At 46.7% G+C, this 27,007-nt stretch overlaps 1 protein-coding gene across 3 annotated transcripts in view; it reads left to right on the top strand.

Moving 5' to 3' along the window:
* Positions 1-24,175, top strand: part of PTPN21 (protein tyrosine phosphatase non-receptor type 21) — a 74,551-nt gene extending 50,376 nt beyond the window's left edge. For all 3 annotated transcript variants that reach the window (XM_045901368.3, XM_045901367.3, XM_045901370.3), the window contains exons 11-19: positions 4,492-4,552; positions 5,199-5,283; positions 9,312-10,720; positions 14,996-15,133; positions 16,054-16,275; positions 18,631-18,759; positions 18,950-19,184; positions 19,805-19,965; positions 20,183-24,175. In XM_045901368.3, coding sequence (XP_045757324.1) covers positions 4,492-4,552; positions 5,199-5,283; positions 9,312-10,720; positions 14,996-15,133; positions 16,054-16,275; positions 18,631-18,759; positions 18,950-19,184; positions 19,805-19,965; positions 20,183-20,311 — 2,569 coding nt within the window. In that variant the 3' untranslated portion in view covers positions 20,312-24,175. The remainder of the gene's footprint in view (positions 1-4,491; positions 4,553-5,198; positions 5,284-9,311; positions 10,721-14,995; positions 15,134-16,053; positions 16,276-18,630; positions 18,760-18,949; positions 19,185-19,804; positions 19,966-20,182) is intronic.
* Positions 24,176-27,007: the final 2,832 nt, after the last annotated feature.

Genomic DNA, 27,007 nt, shown 5'->3' with positions numbered 1-27,007 from the left:
GGGATGGAGCCCCATGTTGGGGGTGGGGGGGGGTCCCCGCTCAGTGGGGAGTCTGCTTGTCTCCCTCTGCCCCTCCCCCAACCACTCTCTCACTCATACTCTCTCTAAAATAAATAAATAAATCTTTAAAAAAAAAAAATACAGGGACTGGAGGAGGCCTGGAAGGAGATAGAATAGCCCTGTCCCATCAGAGAAGGTCATTGAGACCAACGTTTTCTAGGTATTTCCACCATCCAACACATTTTTTGTTCATCAAAATCTCCTCTTCACTAGCTATAAATCTATGAGAAAAGAAGCCCACAAAGCAAAATTGAAACAACTCTTAGAAATAGCTTCACTGTAAATGCTCAGTAATTAGCATCTGCTTCCGTCCTCACTCACTGTGTCACTTGTTTGCTCAACAAACATTTGAGGCTTCTTTGTGTGCCGGGCACCAGTGATACCATTATGTCCTTTTGTCCCCATGGAGCTTACAGATCATCTGGGGCCAGGGAAGGGGTCAGCAAATAATGGACTGTTAGGAGCATGTGCTCGGTAATCCGACGGACAGGCCTGATTCCAGTGCCGGTTCTGCTACTTCCTGGTCATGTGACCAAGAGCAGTTTCCTTAACCTACCTATCAGTTTCCTCCTCTGTAAAATCAGGAGAGTAGCTGGCATCCCTCCTGGTGTTGGGGTTCAGATTCCGTGAGATAATCATGTTCTGTCCTTAGCACTGTTTCAGTAGAAGTCATACTTATTTTACTGGGGCTAGCAGCCTTTACTCCTTTTGTCTTCTCCAAGGCACACATTCCAGTGATTTTATTCCTAAGAGTTCTTCAGCTGTCTCGTTTTTAGCAGCACCCATCAACATAGTAACTGCCCAGAAAGTCTGGAAAACACCCACCAGCAGTTAGACCATTTGGTCTTGTCTGCTAGGATTAGACTAGCTGGTCTCCCCGTGAGCTGCAGTTACAAGAACAGCGGCAGGAAGAAGGAGGAGGTGGGTATTAGAACCGATGGCGAGGCTGCCTAGTGGAGCCGTCTGGCAGGAGAAAGACGTGTTGCTTTGTGTTTAGTAAGAAGTCGCCTCTGCAGTGGACAGTGTCGCCCCCGCACTGGGTGCTGCCGAAATAGATAGTGCATATGGGAGTTACTGCCTCTGCTTCTAAGCTCTGCATCTTTGGATTCTGTGTTTGACACATTTAAGTTTATTTTTGCCCCAGGCTGGGCAAGTCTGGACATGTTGGAGTATTACTCTGTGGCAGCCCTTCCTTCTCATTTCTGAATTTTGAATATATAGTATCTTATTTTTTATTTTTAGAGAGAGAGAGCACACACGCGAGCACAAGGCAGGGAAGCTTAGAGGGTGGAGGAGAGACTCTTAAGCAGGCTCCCCGCCCAGTGCAGAGCCCAGTGCGGGGCTCGATCTCACAATCCTGATATCATGACCTGAGCTGAAATCATTAGTTGGCTGCCCAACCGACTGAGCCACCCAGGCGCCTGTTGAATTTTAGTAATTTAAAAGTTCAGTCCTTTTGGACTAAATGTAAATTTCAGAGGTCCCGGTTTTGCTTCAGCCTAGCTCTGACGATGGAGAATAAGCAGCAGCAAAGTAAACCTCAAGGCTACAAAATGATGCCTTCAAATTCCGGACACTGATTTTAATGACTATTTTATTTTTTTATTTTTTAAAGATTTTTTATTTATTTATTTGACAGAGAGAGACAGCGAGAGAAGGAACACAAGCAGGGGGAGTGGGAGACGGAGAAGCAGGCTTCCGGCTGAGCAGGGAGCCCGATGCGGGGCTCGATCCCAGGACCCTGGGATCATGACCTGAGCCGAAGGCAGACGCTTACCGACTGAGCCACCCAGGCGCCCCATGACTATTTTAATGTACAGTTAAGGAGCAGTTAACAAAACCAGAGTACCCGGGTGCACCATCCCACCTCCCACCACCAAGGAGGCCTCAATTAGGACCCATAGAGCTTTACTGATCGATACAGGCTTAATAGAACTATCATCCATTTTGTTATTGTTGAGTAACATAAGTTCTGGGAGATGGAATGTTCTTTGGAATAGAGACACTTATTCTTTAGCAACAACCTCAACACATTTTGATGATGAAAGGAAATTGTTTCAAAAAGCGTTTAATTAAAAAAAGTCACCTAGTAAAACAAATTGTAGTCACCTGATGTTAAGTTCCTGATACGCACTCAGTTTTTTTTTTCTTTGTAATTTCTGTTATTACTTTTGGGTTTAGCTATGTCTTCAGCCTATGATATATAATAGAAGTATTCACTTGTATTTTCTGTAAGTTCACTTATGACTTCATATTTAAATTTTTAATTTTTAAATCCATCTGCTATGCACTTTCTTATGTGGCCTTATATGAGGCTTTGAGACTTGAACTTCTTATAAATGGTCCATTGTACCAATAACCTAGCTTCTCTCTGCTGAGCTGGAATATCACCTTTATCACATAATCAATTTTTATTCTGGGGTAGACCATTTTTCAGATTGCTCTTATGTTCCCTTATTCTAACACTCTGTTACTGAGGCAATACCAACCTAGTTTCATTCAAGCCCAGTATTTGGTGATCATTTTTAATCAGAAATGATAAGCACTAGTTTTATTTTATCTCAGGTCTTCTCAAAATAAGCTAATTTTTAGGTTTTGAATATAAGGTACTAGTGGGAGATGCCTGGGTGGCTCAGTTGGTTAAGCGTCTGCCTTGAGCTCAGGTCATGATCCTGGAGTCCCAGGATCGAGTCCCACATTGGGCTCCTTGCTCAGCAGGGAGACTGATTCTCCCTCTGCCCCTCCCCCTGCTCTGCACCATCTCTCTCTCTGACAAATAAATAAATAAAATCTTTAAAAAAAAATAAGGTACTAGTGTTTAGAATGCTAAGAATCATGTTAATTTAGGAGATGTGCGGATTGATACTATGTTACATTTGCTGATTAAACAGGTTGAGTGTTTACTTTGTGCTTCTGAGTTTTCTAGTAATTAGTCCTTAGAATACTATAACCAAAAGTCACAAAATATTTTTGTAATTAGTATTTATGTGTCACATAAGCTCATGAGCCAGGAAGAGATAGTAAAAGATTTTTTTTTAAGAAGTGCTTTGACGGGTGCCTGGCTGGCTCAGTCGGTAGAGCATGCGACTCACAAGTTCACGCCCCGTGGTGGGTATAGAGCTTACTTTTAAAAAAATTTGGGGGGCGGTGCCTGGGTGGCTCAGTCAGTTGAGCACCTAATTGATTTTGGTTGAGCACTCTTGATTTTGGCTCAGGTCATGATCTCAGGGTGGTGAGATTGAGCTCTGCATTGGGTTGAGATTGGAGCCTGCTTGCGATTCTCTTTCCTTCTCCCTCTGCCCCGCCCCCCAACCCCATGCACATGCGTGCACATGCTCTCTCTGTCACTCTCTTAAAAAGAAAAGGGGAGAAAAAGCACTTGGGGAAAATTACCTAAGTCATCAACAAAGCCAAGAATCCTATGTGTTTAGGTTCCTAGATTTTATCTGCAATAAACTGCACACAAGAACAAAAAAATCCTGCCTCTGTTTAAAAGTGGTAAAATTACACGAGTTGTTTCTTCTCTTGTTCCTTTTTGATGTAATTATTTATTCAAAGATGGAACTTGATGGGAATAGTTTAAAATCTCAATTTCTCTGAAAAATGTTAGTCCACACTTCTTAATATTCTCATTGCTTTCTTTGTTGTTGTTGTTGTTGTTGTTTAAGTCACCTCCACACCCAGCATGGAGCCCAGTGTGGGACCTGAACTCACGACCAACTAAGCCACCCACGCACCCCTCGTTGCTTTCTAAAAAATACATTTAAAACCAATCTGAGAGAAGTTTCTTGCAAAGAAAAGTAAATAGGTTTACCATTGGCCCACTGAACCAAATCTACTTTTTTGCTTTCTCTAACTTAGTTCCTTACGGGAAATCCAGATTCTTAAGTTACCAAAGTTATAAACTTATTTCTTGATTATGTTTGTAATGTGTCGTTAAGAGGCATCTCCCATTGCTTCAGGCTTCTGGGCTGGCAGTTGATGGTCACCCCTCAGGACTGTTAATGGAGGTGGTCAGTGCTGACCCAGGCCCACAGGAGAGATGCATTTGCACTGAGTCTTGCTTCCCTGGGATGTTTGCGGGTGATCAAGCCTTGCTGCTTTTCCTCTCTGCATATGCTCATTCCAGAGGTTTTACCTGGATAGCCCAGGAAAAGATAGACCTGCCCATCCTCCGACAGTCAAGGCAGATGTTGCTGCATGAAGAGGCTTCTCAAACCCTGGAGTGTGGGCGGAGGGGTCTGGGCAGCCACAGAGGGTGGAGGCCCCAAGTGAGGACAGAGAGTCTCCTTTTTTCTGATATATGGCTGGATTAGTTTGTCTTCTTTTTGCTTTAGTAGATTTATTATTTTACCTTCTTATTAATTTATTTTGGCAGAATTAGGAAAACTATGTGTATGTATGTCTCAATGACATGTCTTATTTTTATAGGCAAACTCAGACTGTCACAGTGAACCCAATTAGGAGGAGGTCGTCTTCAAGGGTATCCCTGGTAAGAAAGAAGGAAAAATATAATTGCCTTTTTTCTTTTAGTGATATCATCTTCCTTAATAAAAGATGCTTTTGATAGTATTAATTTTTTATTTGGACCACGAAAGTGTGCTGGTATTCCATTGTTTTTAACCAAAGAAATGGCAATTTTCCATAGGCTGACCCTAATATTTATGTAATATTTATTTTATTATACATATTTAAATATTAGGTCCAACCTAGTATTAAAATTTTTGACTATTAGTGAAGAGCAATCAGAAGTTAGATATTTAAAATGCTAGCTAATTTTGCCTGATAAGATTAAATACACTACAGAAAAACTTTTTATATTCATATGTTTACATAAGAATTCAGGGAACTTTGTCTATTCCTTCTTGCTCTTAAAGACTTTTTGGATACAGCTTGTTTTCTTGTGATCTCTGATGTCTGGTATCAGTGCGTAGGCCTTGGCATTGTCATTCTGGGAGACACTGAAAGTGACAGATATGGTAAGAGCTGTAGGGTCTTCATGTTTACTTTCTATATATTATATTTAACTTCCTTAGAAGTTTTTTAATGGACCGAAAGAAACCAGCAGAGACTTACTTTACATATATTACATAGGCAGCAATGTGTTTTAACCCTGTTTCCAACTTTCCATTCCTTAGCCTAAGCCCCAGCCCTATGTGATGCCTCCCCCACCCCAGCTGCATTATAATGGACATTATACAGAACCATACACTTCCTCCCAAGGTAAAGTACGCTATATCTGAAATGCCATACAAAATGATTACAATTTGAATATATCTATGAAGACTTGGAGATCTTGGAACCAGGATAGTTTTGGCTGATGTTACAACCAAATCGTTTTCATGATTATAGCCATCCTGGATTCATAGAAGCAGCAGTCATTAGATTCAGTTTCTCGAAAATGTGTAGCAATATTCAGTATCAAATTCTGATGCTCAAATGATCCCAAGTTTGGCCTTTGGGAGCCCCTTTCAGCCAACTCCTTTGTCCTGCTGACACTCTCCCATTAGCCTTTGAGTGTTTCCTTGCTTTCCAGCATAAGATATCCCAGGCTCGTTTTGGTTTTTTTCCTGCCCGAGAGCTGCCCATTATAAGGGTTTAAGCATTTCATTTTTATTTATTTTTATTTTTCACTCGGTTAGTGTAGGGAGCTGTATTTAAGACAGTGCCTCCCAAGCTGAACCTCAGGCATTCATTCAGGAGACATTTACTCTCTCCTCTGTGTACGAGGCTCTCCTACAGAGGCCACGGAGATTTAATGCAGAGAAGTAGTTCCACATCCTAGGAAGCTTAGGATCTAATTGGTGGGGGATAAGACTAGCACACAAATAGCTGAAACACAAAGAGAACATGATTGTTTTGAGGAGAGAGAGCAAGCGATTATGTGACGAAAGACTCTCATTCTGTTGGGGAGACTGAGAAGGGCTTTCTGGAAAGACGGCAGCTAGAGAGAGGGAGGCGGGCAGTTGATGGGGATTGCTGCCCCTGGTTTTGGGGGACAGTGCACACCATGGCACAGACTGAGGAAGGGGCACTGGGGAGGTGAGGGGTATGGCTGGACTTGGAACTGGGAGAAGCCACGTGTGAAGGGACCAGAGGTGGTTTGTGACTGTGTTGTGTGTGCCGGGCCTTCCATGCACAGAGGAGAATTTCCACACAGTGAGGTAGGCAGGTGGGCAGCAGGGAAGCTGTGCTTCAGAGTATGGATTCCCAGAGGGTGCACCTCGGTGGGGGCTGTTTTCTCCCTCACTGCGGGCTCCTTGTGCCCCCCCCCCTTGTGTGCTTCTGTGCCCCCAGCCCCACCCGCCGCTGGGTAAAGGCTCTTCTGTCTGCATTGCTAGTCTGCAGATACCCTAATACTTTTTCCTCGCCTCTCTCTTCCAACTATGGTTTGAGTTCATTTTCCCTTCCCTTTTCCACCTGCTGCTTCTGAGAGCAGTGCCCGTGTGGGTGGGTACCTGTTTATTCCTTCCGACTTTGCTTTGCTGCCCCAGCTGCCCTCTCAGTCCCTGGAGCCCCCCACCTCCTCACTGGCAAATTGAGCTTTTTCTCCTCTCGAAAAACCTCTTGTCGGGACACTGGTTCTCTCTCCTCCTCCTGCGCCGTCAGTGGTGTTCGCTGTCTGGGAAGGTCTCCGGGGGTGGCCTTCTTCCCTCCCTTTGCAGGCTCCCACGGCAGCCCCGTCCACAGTTCAGATTTTGGCAGGGGTGACTGTCACATCTGTATTTCCCATCTGCAGCCCTGCATCTCCATCTGCCCCACAGGTGACAGGGTAGGGAACCACTGCACCAAAAGCCCTCAGCGGGGGACTTGGCTTATAATATCAGCTATTACAGCTTGCTGAGAATGAGACTGTCACATTTGAGCTCATTGCTCTGCTCCACAAGCCCATCCCTTTCCCCCTCGTCCTTATTTCCTCTTTGCGATGACGTCACTCTCCTGGTTACCTGGATTCCAAACTGCATGCAATTTTGCTTTTCTTTTTTCCCCCTCAGCACCCAGTCCATCACACACGTTCTGGCCTCTAACTCCCTACGATATCCCTTCCGTCTCCCTGTCCCTCTGCCCCTGGTTCAGTCCAGCCTCACCCGACTAGCTGGTGGCTCCACACGAGAGGCCAGCTTCCACCTCTCCCCTCCCCAGCTCACCGGATACATGGGTGCCCAGCTCTCAGCTCCCCCATGACCATTCTTTTGCCTGGTGTTGCACACTCTCCGCAATGTTTCCCGACGCTCCTTTCCCAGTCTTATTTCCCACTGTTCTCTTACTCGTCTCCAGCTACCTGACACTCCAGCCAAACTGAGGATGCCCCCCCAGAAGTGGTCTCCTGGCCTGGCCCGTGCTGCCCTGTCACCCAGAATGCCCTTAGTCCTTACATGACGCCATTGTGTGCTCTCCTGCCCGCCTGCTCCCGTCCCATGGCGGGAGGGGGGGGGGTGGCGCTAGATTGTGCTGTGGGAAACCCCAGCGGCTTATGCAGTAGAAGTGACTTCTGCTCAGGTTACCGGCGGCAGGAGGGCAGCGGGAGGGCTCTGCTCCATGTCTGCCTGCCTCAGGCATTCTGGCTAGAGGAGCCTCTTCCATCTGGAATGTTGGTCTGGGGGGTGGTGGGGAGGGAGCATGGAAACTGGCTCTCAACCCTCTGCTCTCTTTCCCTTGACCTCTGCTAGTCATGTGACCATGCCTGACAGACACCCAGGGGTGAAGATGGGTAATCCTGTGCGCAGCGGCTGCTGCCGGAAGCTGGACATACCCTCCCCACCCCCACAGGCCGCTTGAATGCTGTGTCCTCCGTGAGGCTGTTTTTGATTCTCCCCTCCCTGTCCCCATCGACCCAGCCCAGGCTGGAAGTGATCCTACCCTCCTCCTGTGTGGACCCCTGTCACGCTGAGTCTCACAGTGTAACGTGTCCTTGAATTGTGGTTGTTGTCTACATCTCTCCCCTTTACTCACCTGGATTCCAGTCATCTTTTCCCCCCATCGGTTCTCAGCATAGTCTTTTACACACACGGGCTCACAAAGGGATGGTTTGTGGGGTGTAGGGAGGAGCCTGCAGGCAGGGAGGCCAGGAGGGGTGGGTTTTATGCCTGTGCAGACAGGCTGGGTCAGGACCTGAGCTGTGGTGGCAGTGAGAAAGGGGAGCTCCAGGGACCCGGAGGCTGCAGAGCATTCCAGGTGTGGGAGCAGTACAGGGACCAGGAAGCTTTGGTGTCAGCAGGAAGAATACAGTGATGCATCTGAGCCCTGTTTCGTCCTGGCTTGCACGCCACCTGAGTAACGTCCCCACACTAGATGGTGATATATTCACTTTGATAATCACTAATCACTTAAACCATTACACGGCTCTTGAATCCCAGAAAGAATACTTTTGAAAGGCAACTGTTCTCTGAGGGACCTGACTGCTACTCTTTGAAGTGTCAGAAATCACCCTCAGTAGTGATGGTGTTTCCGGTGAACTACAGATCAGACAGAAGAAACATGCCTCCTTCCAGCCCCACTAGGCACACATGCAGCCGCTGTAGATGAGACGGCACTCCCGATTCTGCTGCCTGTGGATCCCCATCCCCCTGGAGTGTGGGGCCAGAGTGGGGGTGGGAGGCAGGTGTGAATGGCTTCTGGCCCCTGGTGAGGTTTACAGCCACGGATGATATTGTTGGACCTGGAGAAGTAGAGCCTGCAGAGTTATTGTTTTTGTCTTCATTCTAGAAGAACCTATACAGAAAACCCAGAATTCCACTTAAGGAGGTTTTTACACATGGTTGGTACTTGAACTAGCTCAGCATCAGCGAGTCCCACATTCCCACCAGGGGGAGAGAGCAGTTAGTGGTGCAATGCCTTAAAAAGTATCTCTGCCTCCAGCTACCCAGAGTTCCTGAAAGTCTGTTTCAATTCTAGCAAAACACGTGTTTTTGGTTTTCAGAAAAAGACAATATTTTATAATCATTTGTACTCTTAATATTGGATTTAGATTTGGTTAATCTTTACTAGGGGCCAAAGCCTGAATACCACCTTTAGGGTGGGTGAGCCGTCACCTTTCTATAGATGAGGATGCAGGACTCTGGGAGATAATATGCCCACAGTCATCAGGGAGCCTGGGTAAAGCCAGGTTATTTCTGCATGGATTCTTGTAAGCTACACTGAAAGTGTCATCAGCGTTCAGGGCCTACCTCAGGATTTGCCTAGAGTAATTGGTCGGATTTACACATCTTAAAATCTCATTTTAAAATGCATTAAATGTGTTTGTTTCCCAGATAACCTCTTTGCGACCAACCAGAATGGATGCTGTTGTCACTCTCTGACAAGTCTGGATCGAGCCCAGGTTGACCTCAGTGGTCGGATCCGAAACGGCAGTGTTTACAGTGCACACAGCACTAACTCCCTGAACAACCCGCAGCCCTACCTGCAGCCGTCCCCCATGTCCTCTAACCCGAGCATCACGGGGAGTGACGTCATGAGACCCGACTACGTGCCATCCCACCGGCACAGCGCCCTGATCCCCCCGTCGTACCGCCCGACCCCCGATTACGAGACGGTGATGAAGCAGCTCAACAGAGGCATGGTGCACGCCGGAAGGCAGAGCCACTCGCTGCGAAACCTCAACATCGGCAACTCGTACGCCTACAGCAGGCCCGACGCGCTGGTCTACAGCCAGCCGGAAATTCGGGAGCACGCCCCCTTCGCCTCCCCGCAGTCGGCCCACTACCCGTTCAGCCTGAACTACAGTTTCCACAGCCCATCCCCGTACCCGCACCCCGCCGAGCGGCGGCCCGTGGTGGGTGCCGTCAGTGTGCCCGAGCTGACCAACGCGCAGCTGCAGGCGCAGGACTACCCGGCCCCCAACATCATGCGGACGCAGGTGTATCGCCCGCCCCCGCCCCACCCGCCCCCGCGGCCGGCCAACAGCACCCCGGACCTGTCCCGCCACCTGTCCATAAGCAGCAGCAACCCCGACCTCATCACCAGGCGCGTGCACCACTCGGTGCAGACGTTCCAGGAGGCCAGCCTGCCCGTGGCGCACTCCCTGCAGGAGGTCAGCGAGCCGCTCACGGCCGCCCGGCGCGCGCACCTGCACAAGAGGAACAGCATCGAGGTGGCCGGGCTGGCGCACAGCCTCGAGGGCCTGCGGCTCAAGGAGCGCACCCTGTCCGCGTCGGCCGCCGACCCGCCGCCCAGGCCCGTCTCGGCGGGCTCCCAGCCCGGCGGCTGCCCCGAAAGGGCCGAGCGGGACCAGGCGGACGAGCGCGGAGGCCTGGGCTACGGCCACAAGAAGTCTCTCTCCGACGCCACCATGCTGATCCACAGCAGCGAGGACGAGGAGGACCTGGAGGAGGAGATCGCCTCGCTGGCGGTGCCCTTTCCCCAGGCCCTTACGCCCCGGGGCCGCCACTCCCCGGAGCCGCCGGCGGGCCCCTCCCGCGGCCCCTGCGCCCCCACCGCCGCCGCCCCGGGCCCGGGCCCCCTGCACGGCCGCGAGCCCGCGTTCCCGCTCGCGGAGGCCCCCCGGCCCCGCAGAGAGGGGCTGCTCACGCCCTCCGTGTCCGAGTCCGACCTCACCACGTCGGGGCGCTACCGAGCCAGGAGGGACTCCCTGAAGCAGCGGCCGGTGTCCGATCTCCTCTCGGGGAAGAAGAACGTCGTGGAAGGCCTTCCGCCGCTAGGGGTAAGGCGAGCGTGCGGCTGTGCCCGCATCCGGTCGTCGGCGCGTGCGGAGCGCCGGCCCGCTCCGTGCGTCTCCTCTTTGACTCTCCTTTCTGGCCCTTGCAGCTTTTGTGTCTTCGAGCTCTTCCCATCCCCGCCCCCCGTATTGCCATCGTATTTGGAACATTTTGAGTTTATCTATGGAAATAAGGGGGATCGGTTAGACTTTTAGTGGTTTTGCGCGAGATAATAAATTAGAGGGAGCGAAAAGGTAAACTCAGGAGGCTCTGTGAATGGAATGCAATGGGATGTGGATGGGGGTGGAATGGATGAAAGAAGGAAGGGAGGGAGGGAGGGAAGTGTTCTCCGGTTTGAGGTACGGTTGCTGAGCAACCGGTTTAGAAACACCGTGTGGTGGTGCCGCGGTTTGGGGCTGCGTTGTTCCGCTTGCCGCGTGTTGTCTGAGAGGAGCATTCCCCGAAGGGAAGAGTTGCTGATGTCAGAGTGTGTGGATACAGCTTGAAGTGCCTGGCCAGGATCTCTGAGAGCCGCAGAGGGATTCTGGAGTTGGGAAGGTGGCACTTTGTCAAGCAAAACACCCGAGAGCTCCAGGTCTCTTTAAAAGAAAGATTAAGTGAGCTGAGAGCCCAAAGAAGTTCCTTGCAGAAAACGCAGCTCTTTGATACTCATTATAATAAATAACCATGAGTTGCACACTTCTTATTTATTTGGGGCAAAATATAAAAGCATAACATCATCTCTAGCTGCCATTCCTGGAGCATTTACCACGTTCCAAGGCATGTCCAGCTTACAACAGGCCTATTGTTCCTTCAGAAGAGAAAACAGACTCTGAGATGTTAAGTAACTTTTCCAAGGTCACACAGCTAGTGGGTGACTGAACTGGAATTTTAAAGCCACGTTTATCTCTGCAGCCTACTCTCTGATCATCTGCACTGTTCTGCATTGAGGTATATTGTATATGATATTTTATTAAGTAGTTATTGCTTGTCTAAGCCTTGCTGTTTTCTGTCTTTCCACCGAAACTTTTTGAGTCCCCAAGCACTGGCCATGCGTTCATGCCTTTGTTATTTAAGCGCGGCCACTCTAAGTCACCTTGCTGCATTGCTCAGGCTTCTGGCTCCTTATTGCCCATGTCTCCACACCCGGAGCCCTGCCCTCTGATCGAGCTGAAGTGATTAATCAGCCTATCCATTCTGTCTCCCAGTTACTCCCAGTGCCCTAGCAGCTAGGACTCCTCCCCCATCTCTGATAGCCTGTATACTCAGACTTGAGGACCCATCACAAGTATAGTAGTATCTTCAAAAACTGGAAGAAAATTCACACAATTTTACAGTGAGTATGCAATTGATTGGTAGAGGTAGACTGAAACCACTTAACAACAGTGCCGTGGATTTAAGTGTGTTTGCTTTTAATGAATTTGGGCTTTGAATTTTAAGTTTATTTTTACTTTTTCTTGGTAAACATTCTTACCTACCTGACATTCTTGGTAACATTCTTACCTACCTGAAAAGTAAAGACCAGGGTCTTAGGTTGGCTGGAGTGGAAGGTATGGATTCATGATCAATGATTCAGGGTAGAAACAGGGTGTGAATAGGTCTCTGAAAGGTAATTCTACCTGAGCCCCTGAGCCAGCTGGACAGGGTCCTTTTCATAGTTAATACTCTTTCCCTAATCACATCAAGAACTATCTTTTTTGGTTTTTTGTTTTCTTAGAAAGAGAGAAAGTGTGTGAGCAGGGGGAGGGGCAGATAGAGAGGGAGAAAGAGAATCTTAAGCGCATGGAGCCTGACATGGGGCTCAATTTCCCCACCCTGAGATCATGACCTGAGCCGGAATCAAGAGTCAGACGCTTAACCAACTGAGCCACCCGAGTGTCCCAGAACTAGCCATCATTTTTATGTATGACCTGAGTCTTTTCCCCAAATGATACTTGTTTTGAGTACAGTCCACCATTTCAAGCATATTGTCCCTGTACCTTTTGAATGGGATATAGCAAGATCCCCTAAATCTGAGGCTTTTGATCAGTTTGGTTCTCTAAAAATACAAGTTTTCTCCCTTGCTGACTTTTAAGACCCACAGTATTAGTACAATTCTGTGATTAGATTTTGCTCTTGATCCCCTTCTTTGGCATAATGGATTCCCCTTGCTTGACCAATGTGTATGGCAGCTGGGGCTTGGGGGAAAGGTCTAGGACCTAGGAATGGAAGAACCTGGGTCTGAGGCTAGACCCTCCCATGTATTAGTTCTCTGCCCCGTGGGCTGGACCTGGCAGCACCAGAACCACATCTCCGTCTGTAGCATGGGGACGGTCACCCCTGCTCTGCCTGCTGTGGTAAGTCCCACAGAAGGTTAGGCAGGAAAAATGCTTTGTAAATTCTGTGATGGGGCGTAGCTGACTTTAAGGAAAGGTGTTTTACTGTTTTGACACTGATGACCATTTATAACGAGACAGCTGTGTGACCTTGGGCAAGCTGTCCCATCTCTCTGACTCCGCTCAGTTGTAACGGAAGCCGACCCCAGAGAGTTGTGGCAGGGTAAGTGAGGTCCTGGCGCACAGAAAATGCTCCGACGGAGGTAGCTCCTTACTGTGCGGTTGCGTCATCCTGACTTGCCGAGAACTGAAGAGCTCGACCCCCTGCTAATAAGCCCCTGGGACTCTTCATAGTGACATGGGGTTGCCATGACCTTCACTGTTACCACAGACAAACTGAGTTCACATGCTAATGCGAATCCAGGTTATGGGAGTTTAGTATTAAAAACAGTGAACTGAAGTGCAGACAAGCAGAAACATTTTAGAGTTCTCCACCCTTCTCCACCTCCGGGGACTTGACTGTTATCCGAAAAAGAGTGGGCTGGTTGGAGTGCTCCCGCAGCGAGGTACAGAGTTCCCGGCGCACCCCTAGTCCCGCCGGCGCTGCTCGCGTAAATCCCTGTGGGGCGCTGCCCTGAAGCCCGCGCGTCCTCGGGCGGCGGTACTGCGGCCCGGCGCGCCTGCCCTCCCGCGCGGGCTCTAGGCCCCGGCCCGTGGCGCGGCCGCCCCCTGACCCTGTCCTGGGGGGCGAGGGCGGGCTTGAGTTTCCAGGCGCCTTGTGAGCCGCTTGGTGGCACATTGGCAGCTTGAGATTGGCCGTGGTGGGAGAATTCGCGCCAGGGCCGCTGGCCAGCCCTGCGCGTCGGACACCACCCGCCCCCCTCCCCGGCCGGTCGGCAACCGGCAGCGTACGGGCGTTTTGGGCGTTTTGGGCGTTTTGGGCGCAGGGCAGAATCGTGACGCTTGAGCCTCTCGCGCCCGGGCTGGTAGGGCCGGAGTGAAGCTGACTGCATTTGTGAGTCGGAACCGAGAAAACCATTGCTGGCCAACAAGGAAGGGCCACTGTCCTAGCGACTGTGGCTTCCGAGGAGACTCCGCCTTCTCGGGCTTGTCCGCCGAAGGCGGGAAGATCGTTACTTCCGTAGTCACGTTAGGAGACGCACATTTTCAGGCGACTCACACCCTGTCCTGTACCCTGCCGTCCTGGTGTCCCCATGGAGATTTCAGTCCTGTTGTCTGTCCCTGGTGGAAAATGCGGCAGTTCTGAGGTGTCGTGAGCCAACCCAGGTCACCCCAGTCTGCAACAGAACGTAGGGCAGGATAGAGAGGGCGACCCCCAAAACGTGGCATTTTTTCAGAAATTCGGCTTAAAGAACTAGTTTATATCTTTAAAAAATCACAAAAGCCGGGGCGCCTGGGTGGCTCAGTCGTTAAGCGTCTGCCTTCGGCTCAGGTCATGATCCCTGGGGGTCCTGGGATCGAGCCCCGCATCGGGCTCCCTGCTAGGCGGGGAGCCTGCTTCTCCCTCTCTCTCTGCCTGCCTCTCTGCCTACTTGTGCTTTCTCTCTGTCAAATAAATAAATAAAAATCTTTAAAAAAAAAAAAAATCACAAAAGCCTATGGCGGTCATGCGACTGCATTTAAAACCCTTTCTGTGGACTGCCGCTGATTTTTGTGTGCGTGTCATGTTTTGAAATTGGGGAGTTCTGTGAAGGAATGCTGTCTGCCTGGAGCCTCACCTCTCATTACGGCAGGGACTTGAATTGCATTTCAAAATCTTCTATCTGCAAGACTTATCAGGGCTTTGGCCTTGAAAGGAATGTCTTGGGTGGCTGTAACCTCTCCTGTGGGTATTGGCGAAGAACACTCCTTCCATTTGTTTCCAGTCCTCAGTCCCCTGAAGTGTCTTTTCCAGGGGGGGTGTATTTGTGTATATTTCATATATACATATAAATATTTTTATAGGGAATGAAAAAGAGCCGGGTAGATGCAAAAAAAATTGGTCCTCTCAAATTGGCTGCCCTAAATGGACTCTCCCTATCCCGACTGCCTCTGCCTGATGAAGGAAAGGAAGTGCCTGCCAGAGCCACCAATGACGAGAGGGTACGTATGAGACGTATGGAGCGAGTGGTATGCTTTCCCTGGGACAGTCCCTAACACGCTACAAAAATGCCTTCAGATTTTAGTGAATTTGCTAATACGTCTAATTATCGTGAGTGTTAAGGCATTTTATAATGTGGATGTAAAAAATTGGGGCAAATCTGTTAATAGGTAATTTTACAGTAAATGTTGATTTTTTTGTTTCTTTGTTCCTGAATGTTCTTTACCTTCTTCCGGCCATCTGCAGCAGTCTTGATTTTTGGTGGCTTTAAGTTAAGAGGAATTCTACAAGGAATTCTACTCCATATGAGTACAACCGGCAAAGAGCAGACATTGACTGCCTTCATTGTATTGAAAATTTATCTCAGGTGTAAACAGTTACTGAATTTTTCATGACTTTCTTTGTGACCAAGATATATTTGCTGTGAGGTTTTATTATATCAAAATCAGACAGGCATGAATTAATGCTAAGTAAAAATTTGCTTACAACAGGATTCTGGAGATAATTTCAATATTTACTGTTTTTTTCAGTTTTTGTATATCATAGATTAGAAAATTGAAGCATTTGTTCATAGAGACTGGAACTGATTCTCCTACTCTAGGGTTTACTGTTCTTCAGGAGAACTTTCTCTTCCTTAGGAGTCACAAAACTGACCATAGATTTAGAGAAAATGAATTCAAATTATTGTCTGCCAGTTTTCACCCTTAAACAGAACTCTCCATTCTGCTTCTCACCAACAAGGTGATTTTGTTATTTTAATCTTACTGTTACGGCTTGTTGAAAATTTAGTTTTGATGTCATCTAGAGTTTTCAGTACTAGATAATGCTAAACTTGAAGCAGAAAACAAGATTTCAGATGCGCCATCGGAATGCAGCTTGGACATGTGACGATACTCATTATTCCACGTGTTCCATTTTACAGTGCAAAATTCTGGAACAGAGGTTAGAACAGGGAATGGTATTCACAGAATATGAAAAAATTCTTAAAAAACGGCTAGTTGATGGGGAGTGCTCAACAGCACGACTCCCTGAAAACGCAGAAAGAAATCGATTCCAAGATGTCCTTCCCTATGACGACGCCAGAGTGGAGCTGGTCCCAACGAAAGAAAACAACACGGGCTACATCAACGCGTCACATATTAAGGTAAGAGCAGTGGTGAGGCCGTGACGGGTGTGAAGTTGCGAGTTCAGTTACGAGAGTGATAACTGTATTCTTGTCTGCAGTGTAAACACAGCCTAGTTGGGGCCTTTGTGAGAACTCACGTTCCCGTACGCCGCGGCTGGGTAGGAGGTGTTGACCAGCAGAGCCGAAGCCGCCTTCCCCTCCCATGTGCTAAGCCCCTCTGCCCCCAGCACTGTGGCCAGGACTCAGGGAGCACTCTTCTGCCTGACCTTAGTTAGGGCTTTGTTCTTCTAAATCTGAAGATCTCTTTCTGGCATAAATTCTCTCCAGAACGGCAGAATTGCTAGTTTTCTGTTATCACATAACCTGCATTGATTCTTACGTGACAAAGGGGTCTGGGTTGGTTGGTTTGTTTATTTTAGAGAGCAAGCAGGGGAGGGGCAAGGGAGAGGGAGAGAGTCCAGAGCAGACTCCCAGCTCAGCGCGGAGCCCGACCCAGGGCCTCCATCCCACGACCCTGAGATCCTGACCTGAGCCACAACCAAGAGTGGGACACTTAACCGACTGAGCCACCCAGGTGCCCCGTCTGGGTTTTTTAATGGTGTTCACCAAAGCTTTTCCTTAGGATGGTGACGTCTTCTTTTTGCTTTTTCCCTGTGATCACTTCTCAGCATCGTTTTGTTCTTTGGAGAAGTGGTACCCCTTTTTCCTTGGAGACAGTGTCATGCCATTTAACTGGGGTAATGTTACACCCAGTGAGATGGGAAAAGGTGATGCTGATCCCCAACTGGGAGGTGAGGAGACAGGTGGTTTGTCTTCTGCAGCATTGTACCTTTTGTGTGTGCTGGCTGGAGACCCAGTGCGTTCATTTTGGGAAGGAGAAGCTTCCTTATTGGGAGTGAATGAGGAAGTATCCACGGTCAGGAGTTTTTCTTCTTTCCCACATTCTATTTCATTTGCAAGTGGTATTTGATGAGTGCGGGTTCACGCTTGGGGCTTCCAGAGACCTGGCAGTCTTCCTGCAAACGTGGGTGCCCTTGGCGGTCTTGGGGAATCTGTGCATGCGCTTTTTAATATGGGTATAATTTATTTAAAAACCGAACGTTTCGGTGGAATAACTCATCCAGTCTCATGATGGGGTGGATGAGAACTGAATAAAGTCGTCGTCCTATGTGGGTATTGCAGAATCTTCAGGGGCCAACTGAAGACCAGTGCAAGGCGGCTGAGCCTCAGAACTCCTAGACCTACTGCTTACCAGCGTGGGGCCTCCTTGTGCTTTCCTCTGAATAAAGCGCTGACACCTTCCCCTCAGGCCTGTCCACAGAGCCCTCTCCCTTGTTCGCTGCTAGCACCCGGGGCTGGCCACTGAGTGAGCCTGCCGTCAGTGAGGGGATGCAGCCGAGACTCCGGGCTGACAGCCTTGGATGCGGCTGTGGGCGGAGTAGCACGGGGCCCTTGGGAAGCAGCCACTGTGGTCCCCAAATGTCAGCAGGCGTGGGTTTACCCCAGATCTCCTGACTACAGATCCAGTGACCGCTCTGCTACCTTAGCCCCTTCTCAAGGAGGTGCAGCCTCAGGTGGAAACTTAGTATCCGTTCTGGGGGGTGATCTTGACTCAAGTTCAGAGGTGAGACCACTTTAAGCAGGAATATTTTTTCTGCCCTAGAAATCTGGTATTTAACCTCGGTTTTGGCTTAATTGTTCCTACTTCTCCCAGTGTGTTTAATACTTCATGAGGGGAAACTGGGTTTGAAATTTAGCAATACTCTTATGTTGATACTATTTTTATAAGAAAAAGAATCATAACAACAGCAATAAGAACTATTTATTGAGAACCTATTACGTACAGGCACCACATACATTGCCTCATTTAATTCTGCCGACAGCCCTATGAGGGTACATGACATTTTTATTTTACAGATGAGAGCAGAGAGTCAAAGAGGTTAAGCAAATTGTCCCAGGTCACACAGATATTATGTGAATTCAGAGTGTGTAAGTTTATAAATAGGTAGTAATGGGAATTGTATTAACAAGGAAAAAGGATAAGAGAAAACTCTTTATTCTGAATAATTCAGTTCATCTTTTAGTACTGCTGTAAACAAATGCGTATACGTGCATACATGCATACGTATATACACATACACATTAATTAATAATTAATATTTAAAGTATTTAGAGAGAGCGGGGGAGGAGGGGCAGAAGGAGAGAGAGAGAATCCCCAGCAGACTCCCCACTGAGCGCGGCCCCCAACATGGGGCTCGATCTCACGACCCTGAGATCATGACCTGAGCCGAAATCAAGAGTCAGACGCTCAACCCGCTGAGCCATCCAGATGCCCCGCACATTAATTTTTTTAAAACTCTTTTCTGATTGCAGGTCTCTGTCAGTGGAATTGAGTGGGATTACATTGCCACACAGGGGCCACTACCGAGTACCTGTCAGGACTTTTGGCAGATGGTGTGGGAACAGGGAATTGCCATCATAGCAATGGTGACCGCAGAAGAGGTAAGTGCTCATTTCCCTTAACTGCTTTTCTCGGCCTGAGAACAGTTTGTGTTGGTCCGGGGGCTCCTGACCTTTAAAGGAGGAGGGCCAGGGTGGGGTTGGGGTCTGGCATTTCGGACGTGCGCTCTGTATGAAAGGGCCTCCGCGGCTGGGTCTGGTGGTGTGTTCTGACCGCACGTGTCCTTCGCAGGAGGGCGGAAGGGAGAAGAGCTTCAGGTACTGGCCACGGCTGGGTTCCCGGCACAACACCGTCACCTACGGGAGGTTTAAGATCACAACGCGGTTCCGCACCGACTCCGGCTGCTACGCCACCACGGGCTTGAAGCTGAAGCACCTGCTCACGGGGCAGGAGAGGACTGTCTGGCATCTCCAGTACACAGACTGGCCCGAGCACGGCTGTCCCGAGGGCCTCACGGGCTTCTTATGTAAGTGCCTTCGTACCAGCACAGCCTCTGCTTAAATCATCCACATGGAGGAAGACCTGGGCTCCTGAAAATATTGCCTGTATGATGTCTCATAGAAGCTTTGGACTTGCTTTATTTATTTATTTTTTCTTAAGATTTTATTCATTTATTTGAGAGAGAGAGAGAGAGATTGAGAGCGTGAGCTGGGGGGGCATGGCAGAGGCAGAGGGAGAAGCAGGCCCCCCGGCTGAGCAGGGAGCCCGATGCGGGGCTCCATCCCAGGACCCCGGGATCATGAGCCGAGCCGAAGGCAGACGCTCAACCGACTTGAGCCACCCAGGCGCCGCTGGACTTGCTTTAAAGTAAAGGCTTTAAGTGTTTAGAGGAGGCTTAACAGAAAAAAAGTTTTTAAAGTATGGTTTGGTGGAGAGTAGAAGGACCCTTAGAGACTGTCTCCTCCACCTCATTTTGTAGGGGGGTGGAGGCAGTGACGGTCACACTGTTGGTTAGCGGTTGGGGGTGGTTAATTGGCACCCAGGGCTCTTTATCCAGAGACCTCCCAATCAGTGATGATAATCTGGAAATTATCACTTTGATGGGCCTTAATCCCTGCATAATTTTGTTTCATTGATACTCCACAGCATACCTTGAGGAGATCCAGTCTGTTCGACGCCATACAAATAGTACCAGTGAACCAAGAAGCCCCAACCCTCCGTTGCTGGTCCATTGCAGTGCTGGGGTGGGAAGGACTGGCGTCGTCATTTTGTCGGAGATCATGATCGCCTGTCTGGAACACAATGAGGTACGAGGTCCTTGTTGGTCGGGGGGAGAAGCGGGCCGGGCACGAGGCTGGGGAAGAAAGGAACTGGTGGCCTACCAGTTCTCTCTGAACAAGTTCCCCGGAGGCTTCTAGAAGATGCTAAGGTAGGAAAGTGTCTGTGTCTTGACCGGAGCTCTGCTGGGACTGCTCCCCTCTCTGCAGGGGACTGCGTCCCGCTCATCGCCGTCTCTCCATCCAGGTGCTGGACATCCCCCGGGTGCTGGACATGCTGCGGCAGCAGAGGATGATGATGGTGCAGACCCTCTGCCAGTACACGTTCGTGTACCGAGTTCTCATTCAGTTCCTGAAGAGCTCGAGGCTCATATAAGCATCCACGGCTCGTGATGGGGACCCGATGGTGTGACGCGTTGACAGCTGACAAGAGCGCTCGCCTGACTCGTGCCTCCTTGCGGCCACGAGGCCGCGGGCCACGAGCACGGGGCCGGGGAAGGGCTGAAGGGGACGCGCGCGGTCCCCAGGGCCTGGCCCCTCCCATCTCTCCGATTTGCAGCACTTGCACACTTTGTAGAGGTTGTTTTCCAGACAGTTCTCTGTTGTACCGAAGCTGTGCTGGGCAGCTCTGGCAATCAATAAGGCGTATCGATTTCTATCTTGGACATCTTGGAATTTTATTTTATGGCTAAAGTATTTGGGGTTTTCTTGTTGAGAAACTGAACTTTCCATGGGGATGGTCCACAGGTGTGATTGGTTCCTATGTAAGTTTGTATTAAAAACCATGCTACTGTCTCTTGTTATTTTTAAAAAACCTTAACAGCTTAGTTACCAAACCCAGAACTACAAGAAGAATCTAAAAGTGTTATTTTGAAACATAGAAGCATTTTTATATTCAGAAAATTTTTATCCTAAAATATTCTATATATTTGTACCTTTTCTATTTTCCAAACAGGAGTTCAGCTCATTAAGGTACTGAAATGAATGAGTTACTGTAAGAGAAAGTTGGGAATGAAGGCACATTATTGGAAATGTGAGACAATACTCAGAGTCACTATTTTTTTTCAGTATTGTAAACCTCAACGAGTTTGATCTTATTGGTAGAAAGTGGAGTGAAAAACAATTGCATAGGTTGGTTTTAAGCACTTTGTTGTTAAAGACAAATCTGAATTTTAGTATATGTGTTGCTTGATAGATGAGACCGTAACAGTGAGTATCCAGAAATGTTTGGAAGAGATAAGGGCTAAGTGTATGTGGGGTGGTCAGGGCGAGAGTAAGTGCAGTGGAAATGCAAGATGGCAAACGCAGGATGCCTTTGACAGAAGTACAGTATTAACTCTGCTCAGACTGAGAGGCTGGGGTGGAGAGAGGGGACCCGGGGGGTGGCGGCTGAGCCCCCAGAGGGGAGGTACCCCCGGGAAGTTCTCGTCACTCTCCGTGACTCACTTTGTTTCCTTAGAGTTCTTATACCTAAACCTCTCTTCTTTTCTAATAAAGTCAGGTTTATATTACCATGAAAAGAAGCCTTGAAGAGGCTTTATTTTCTTCTGATTGGAAGAAGGGAAGAGTTAGTAATAGTTTCACCTCATTTCCCAAAACTGCAGCCCAGACTAGTTGTGGGGCCCCCAGAGATCGCTGTGCTGTTCAAGAGGTGCTGGGGTTCTAGCTCCCTGATCCCCTAACTTCACCCCTGAGGTCAGTGTTAGCTTCTTGGTTCCTCCCCGCCCCCACCCTGTTCCCGTGCACTGATCGCATCCCGGTGGCTGAGCTGGAGAGGGAGAGTGTGGCCTTTGGGTCAGGGCTACGAGGGACTTGAGTAGGTAAGGACTTACTGGGTATGTTTCACTGAGGAGCCATCTCATTTTTCCTTCTGAGGCTGCTTCTCTAAAATGCAGAGCTTCCAAAATGCCACATCCAGGGCTATTCCCCAAATGACAGTGTCCAAGGGGTGGTTCTGATTCCCACGTTCACTCCGAAGGCAGTTTAACTCACTGTTGAACGTGACCACTGAGTGTGTGTTGTCAGCTGGGAGACAGGATTTGCTTCATACGGTGTGGATCTGCCTATCTCTGGGTTACCCAGAAACCAACCCTTAAGAGGGTCATTCAGGAGATAGTAATGAAAACGACTACTGGAAGTGGGCACATTGCTCACTTAGGGACAAGATGTTAATTTTAAACCTGAAATTGTTTTAAGAGTCCTGTTTAAGTAACAGTAGACCCAAGTGTAAATATTGAGAAAGAGCTCCCAGAAGAATGGGTTAAGGATTTTTATGATCATATTTCCCATCTCCACACCGAATAAAGGATGGGAGAGTTTTCAGTGTTTTGTTTTGTTTTTTTCTTTCCATGGTACGTTTTTTAAAAAATGCTTTTCTGTCAGGTTTAAACATTTTGAAGTGTTCCATTGACAAGAACATACTGTAAAACAAAAATCTAAAGAGTAATATATGGTATATTTGTGTTCCAGTTGTAATAATTATAAGTAGATTACTTCTGAGGGCTAAATTACACTATTTAAATGTCATTCTTAAAATGTCGCATGTTTGACCAGCTTCTAAGACCCATGTAATTTTTTTGTCCCTTTTGAATATTTAAACTTTTTCAGTTAGTGAATATGAAAGTATTTCTGAATAAAAATCGACATTACTGGACTTTGAAATAATGTGATTTTCAAGAGCAAACTGTACAACATTTAGGCTTCATAGGTTTACCACCACCGAATGGAGAATGTTGCTGTCTGCCAAAGTTATTCAATGCTTCACTATCTCAATGTCTTTTTAGTTCCTTGAGATTCTAAATTTCATAGCAAAATTACCAAAATGTACATTTTCACAAAAAGTAGGTTACAAACCACTGTTTTCCAATGGATTGATTTTGGCATCTCTGGCATCAGTCTTCCTGATTAGTGGGGTCTTTTGATGAAATATTCTAGCTGAGAGTTTTGAGCACAGAAAAATGTTCATTTAGAATGTTAAGTGCAGTCATTATTAATTACTTCCCTCTGGAACACCTACTGTGAAGTATTCTGAAAACCCTAGTATTTAGCCTTCAAAACCCTTTGGCAGAAATAAGACAGAAGGTGGACGGACCTGTCCTTCCTTTGAAGCTTCCAGAAAGAGCAAGGTCTAGGCAGAAACACAGAGGAAGAGTGTGTCAGTGGGGAGGACTGAGTGATGACAGCAATCAAGGCCAACTTTTCTGTGAAGCTTTCGTCGTCAGAAGAAAACAACCCCTTTAGGATGGGTTTATATGTTAATATTCACAACATTTAGAAGATATATATGTATATACTATATATATAATATAAAACCTCATGTTTTAAAATGTACAACTGGAGGTCAGCTGCACTGTAGGAACAGGTTTGAGATTTGCATGAACAAATGGAAGCAAGAATTGCTGTTTGTTGTAAATTGTTTTTAAAATCAGACTTTTAAAGTTTTAATTTATTTATTCATTTTAAGCAATCTCTGCACCCAACATGGGGTTCAAATTCATGACCCTGAGATCTGGAGTCACATGCTCCTTTGACTGAGCCAGTCAGGTGCCCCTAAAATCGGACTTTTTAAAGGAACTCTTTAGGATATAAATTTAGGGAACTTGTTTCCCATCAAGATTTCATGTGGAGCAAGCTAAAACTATCTTTTTCCCCCCAGTTTAAAGTTTGTTTTAAAAAAGAGATCTAAATTGGAGGGGGCTCTTTATTGAGCTGAGAGACATTTCAAAAATAGAGGAATAGGTACATTAGGAATTTGCCTGGAAAAACATTTCTCAAAAGAACATGAGTTTTTCACGTTCCAGTATCTACAATTATAGAGAAATGAGGAAAAATCCGAAAGTCCAGTTATTTAAAATTTGCATGTGTGGGGATGAGTGGATAGAGGATTTTAGGAAACTGTTGAAGGGGTTCTGGGGTGGTTAAAGTGGCATAGTTTTCTGTATATTACAGGCAGTTCCCAAATAAAAATTATGCTCTAAAAGTTCATATGTATGTGTGTGGAATTATTGAGAAAAACAGTAATACTTCCCCGTGTAAACAGTATTCCAAGTGGGTGTTAACGCTCCTGGTTTGTCCTCCCAAAGCTTGTTCGGTGTAGAACCAAGTCGCGGTAATCTGAACTCTGGAAAATACGCCAATGTTCTCTCTGCTGCACCCTGGTGGTGAGGTGGGAGAACGAATTCTCTGCCTGGTGGGAGGGACTGAGGCTCAGCAAGCAGTTGGTCGACTAGATCAGCGTTTGCTGAGAGAACTCCGCATCAGGGGAGGTCCCATCATGAGTTACAGAAACGGCTCAGGAAGGCCAGGGGACGGATCGGGACGTGGGATGACGTGAGCGGGGATGCCTCCTCTGAAAGCACCCGTGAGGCAGGGCGGGGTGAAGGAGGGTGAGTTGGCACTAACTCCCTTACCTTTCCTGTCGCCCCTGAACTACCCTCCCTTTCCTGGCACTGGCATCACATGGGAAGCAGGGGATGGGCCAAGAAGGAGGTTCAAGGTCCGCAGTGCCTTGCAGGCCCAAGGCAAATGTTCCCACGCAGAGGGTATCTAGGTCACACGCACAGAACGTCCAGTCTGGCTACACATCGTGTTTCCAAAATGTTTAAATTACCCCTCGTATTTGGGAAATCAACATAGTTTTCAAAAATCTAGAGTAAACATAAACTTTTCCCAATATGTTGATGGATTAAGGGGTAGTAGCCACTTTTTTTTTTTTTTTTTTTTTTTTGAGAGAGAGAATGAGAGACAGAGAGCATGAGAGTGAGGAGGGTCAGAGGGAGAAGCAGACTCCCTGCCGAGCAGGGAGCCCGATGCGGGACTCGATCCCGGGACTCCAGGATCATGACCTGAGCCGAAGGCAGTTGCTTAACCAACTGAGCCACCCAGGCGCCCCAGTAGCCACTTATTTTAAATTATGCTTCAGTAGTATCGATAAGTACCGACGGATGACAAGAAAGGAATAATTGTCTTCGAACTTCTAACTGGAACTAACAGTGTGGATGTTGACTTCTGAAAATTACTAGCTGTATAAATCTCGATCATTATTCTTTAGTTATTTCTTTAGTTTTGTGGCGTGTCATATAAAAAGACTTTGAAAATCTCTAAAATCCCTGGCTTTGAACTTACAATATAGCGTCTCCACACTCACTATAGGAGAACACGATGCTGCTGTAATCAATCTACAATTTTAACCGAGCTGGTTGGTTTTTAAGCTGTGTAAAAATATCAGTACTCTACAGAAGTTGTCAAATGTCCACACGATGGGCATTTTAAGTGTGCATGTATATTTTAAAGTCACACTCTAAAAACTTGTGGGGAAAAAAATCTACAGTATTCACTCCTAGGAGCAAGAAATTCAGAAGGTCGGGTTATCTGGGTTAACCAGAACATGAATCTGGCCTCAATTTGGGGGGTAGGTTGATAAGACTAGTACGGAATTAATGATGACTGGCTTTCCGTTTCAACCTGCTCACTCATCAGCTGAGAAAATCTGAACAAATGAATGAGGGATAGAAGCTCAGTCACTCATTTTTTTAGAAGAATGCAAATGTCATAGGTCATATGCGATCATAAGTGCTGGGAGACTGTCCTAGAAGTTTATTAGAAATCACTTGAAGTTAATGGACCACTGAATGAGACAAGATCTTTTTCCTTATTTTATATTGCTATTTTTCAAAATGTAATTTGATCTTAGAGTTAACTATCCCCAAAGGATCTAATGGTTTTGCGGTTTTACTGGAATAAAACCAGTGCAAATACTGGTTCAGCCCAAGTCGCCTGAGAAAGTAAATATTCTCCAGAGGTGACAAACTTATTTCCAGAACATATTTTTTTTTAAAACAAGGTTAAAAAATCGTACAAAATTCAGGTTAACCCTCAGGAATTAAAAGGTGAAAGAAAACAAATAAACTAGAATTTGTAACAAGTTTTAGGCCAGTAGAGCTCTAATGGGTTTTAGGTGCATAGTTTTGTTTTTTATGGCAGGACAGAGAAACTGAAGCAGTAGTTATTGTGTAGGGATGATTCTTAATGCTTTTGCAACTTTTCTGTTAATACCAGCGTGGACCCTTCCATATTAGAGTTTCTCAATTCTGTATTAAAGTAAGCAGCTTAATTTCTTACAGAATTGAGCTATTATGCAATTATAAGTATATGCAATTTCTAAGCTACACAAAATGAGGGGAAAAATAAAAATATTCATTAGTATATCAAGCCTTTTTAAAAGCTTGGATATTTACCTTACTCAACAGATTGATTGGCACGGGGCCATTGGAATATATTTTTGCTTTTTTACTGTATTCTCATGTAATTTTTTATATTACGATATAAAACATTTTTTATCATGCAAATGTTGAATATTTTCCTATGAAAACACCTCAATGTTTCATTCTATTGTGCTTAAATGGAGGAAATATTCTGAGATATAAAGATGCAGTTTGGCTCAGATGAAGAATTACACTGTAACAAACCAGAAATTTGTTGTATATTTCTGAGTTGTATGATCTGGTTAAAAACTGAAGCAATACAAACCCTACCCACAGTGAATTTAGCAGAGCATAGTTTAAAAATCAACATCTAGATAGCAAGTCTATTTAAGTAAAAATTCCAACAGAAGTTGATATGATTTAACAGGCCTAATAAACCCAAAATTTGGAGAAAATTTATATGAATTACATTTTCTTAGAAAGTTGCCCTATAATTCAAGCAATGCACTGGGAATTCTACCTTTCGACATGCTAGTATAAAGAATTGTCTAGTAGTATTTTCTAGTTTAAAAAGAAATTTTAAGTGCTGTCTGAAGATTAATAATGTAAAAATGTATAATCAGAAGAACTTAATTCTTCTAAAAACCATCATTGGCTTGTAAAATTGTGTACATTTAATGGGCAAAAAAGTTTGAATGACTGTATATAATATATGTGAAATGAATGTATTAGTTTTTGCCATAAAAATAAATATTGAAGATATAACTCATGTGTGAATATATTAGTACAATTAAAGCTATTTTGCTTGTGTTTTTTTCACTCTAGATCTTATTGCATGGAGGCATATAATTAGTCCCATTTCCCCACTG

Source organism: Mirounga angustirostris, unplaced genomic scaffold (assembly GCF_029215605.1).
Source record: "Mirounga angustirostris isolate CCGP_5_RB_7025 unplaced genomic scaffold, mMirAng1.0.hap1 SCAF_9, whole genome shotgun sequence".
NCBI lineage: Eukaryota > Metazoa > Chordata > Mammalia > Carnivora > Phocidae > Mirounga > Mirounga angustirostris.
The sequence above is the reverse complement of the archived record's forward strand: the minus strand, read 5'-3'. Positions and strand labels throughout refer to the sequence as shown.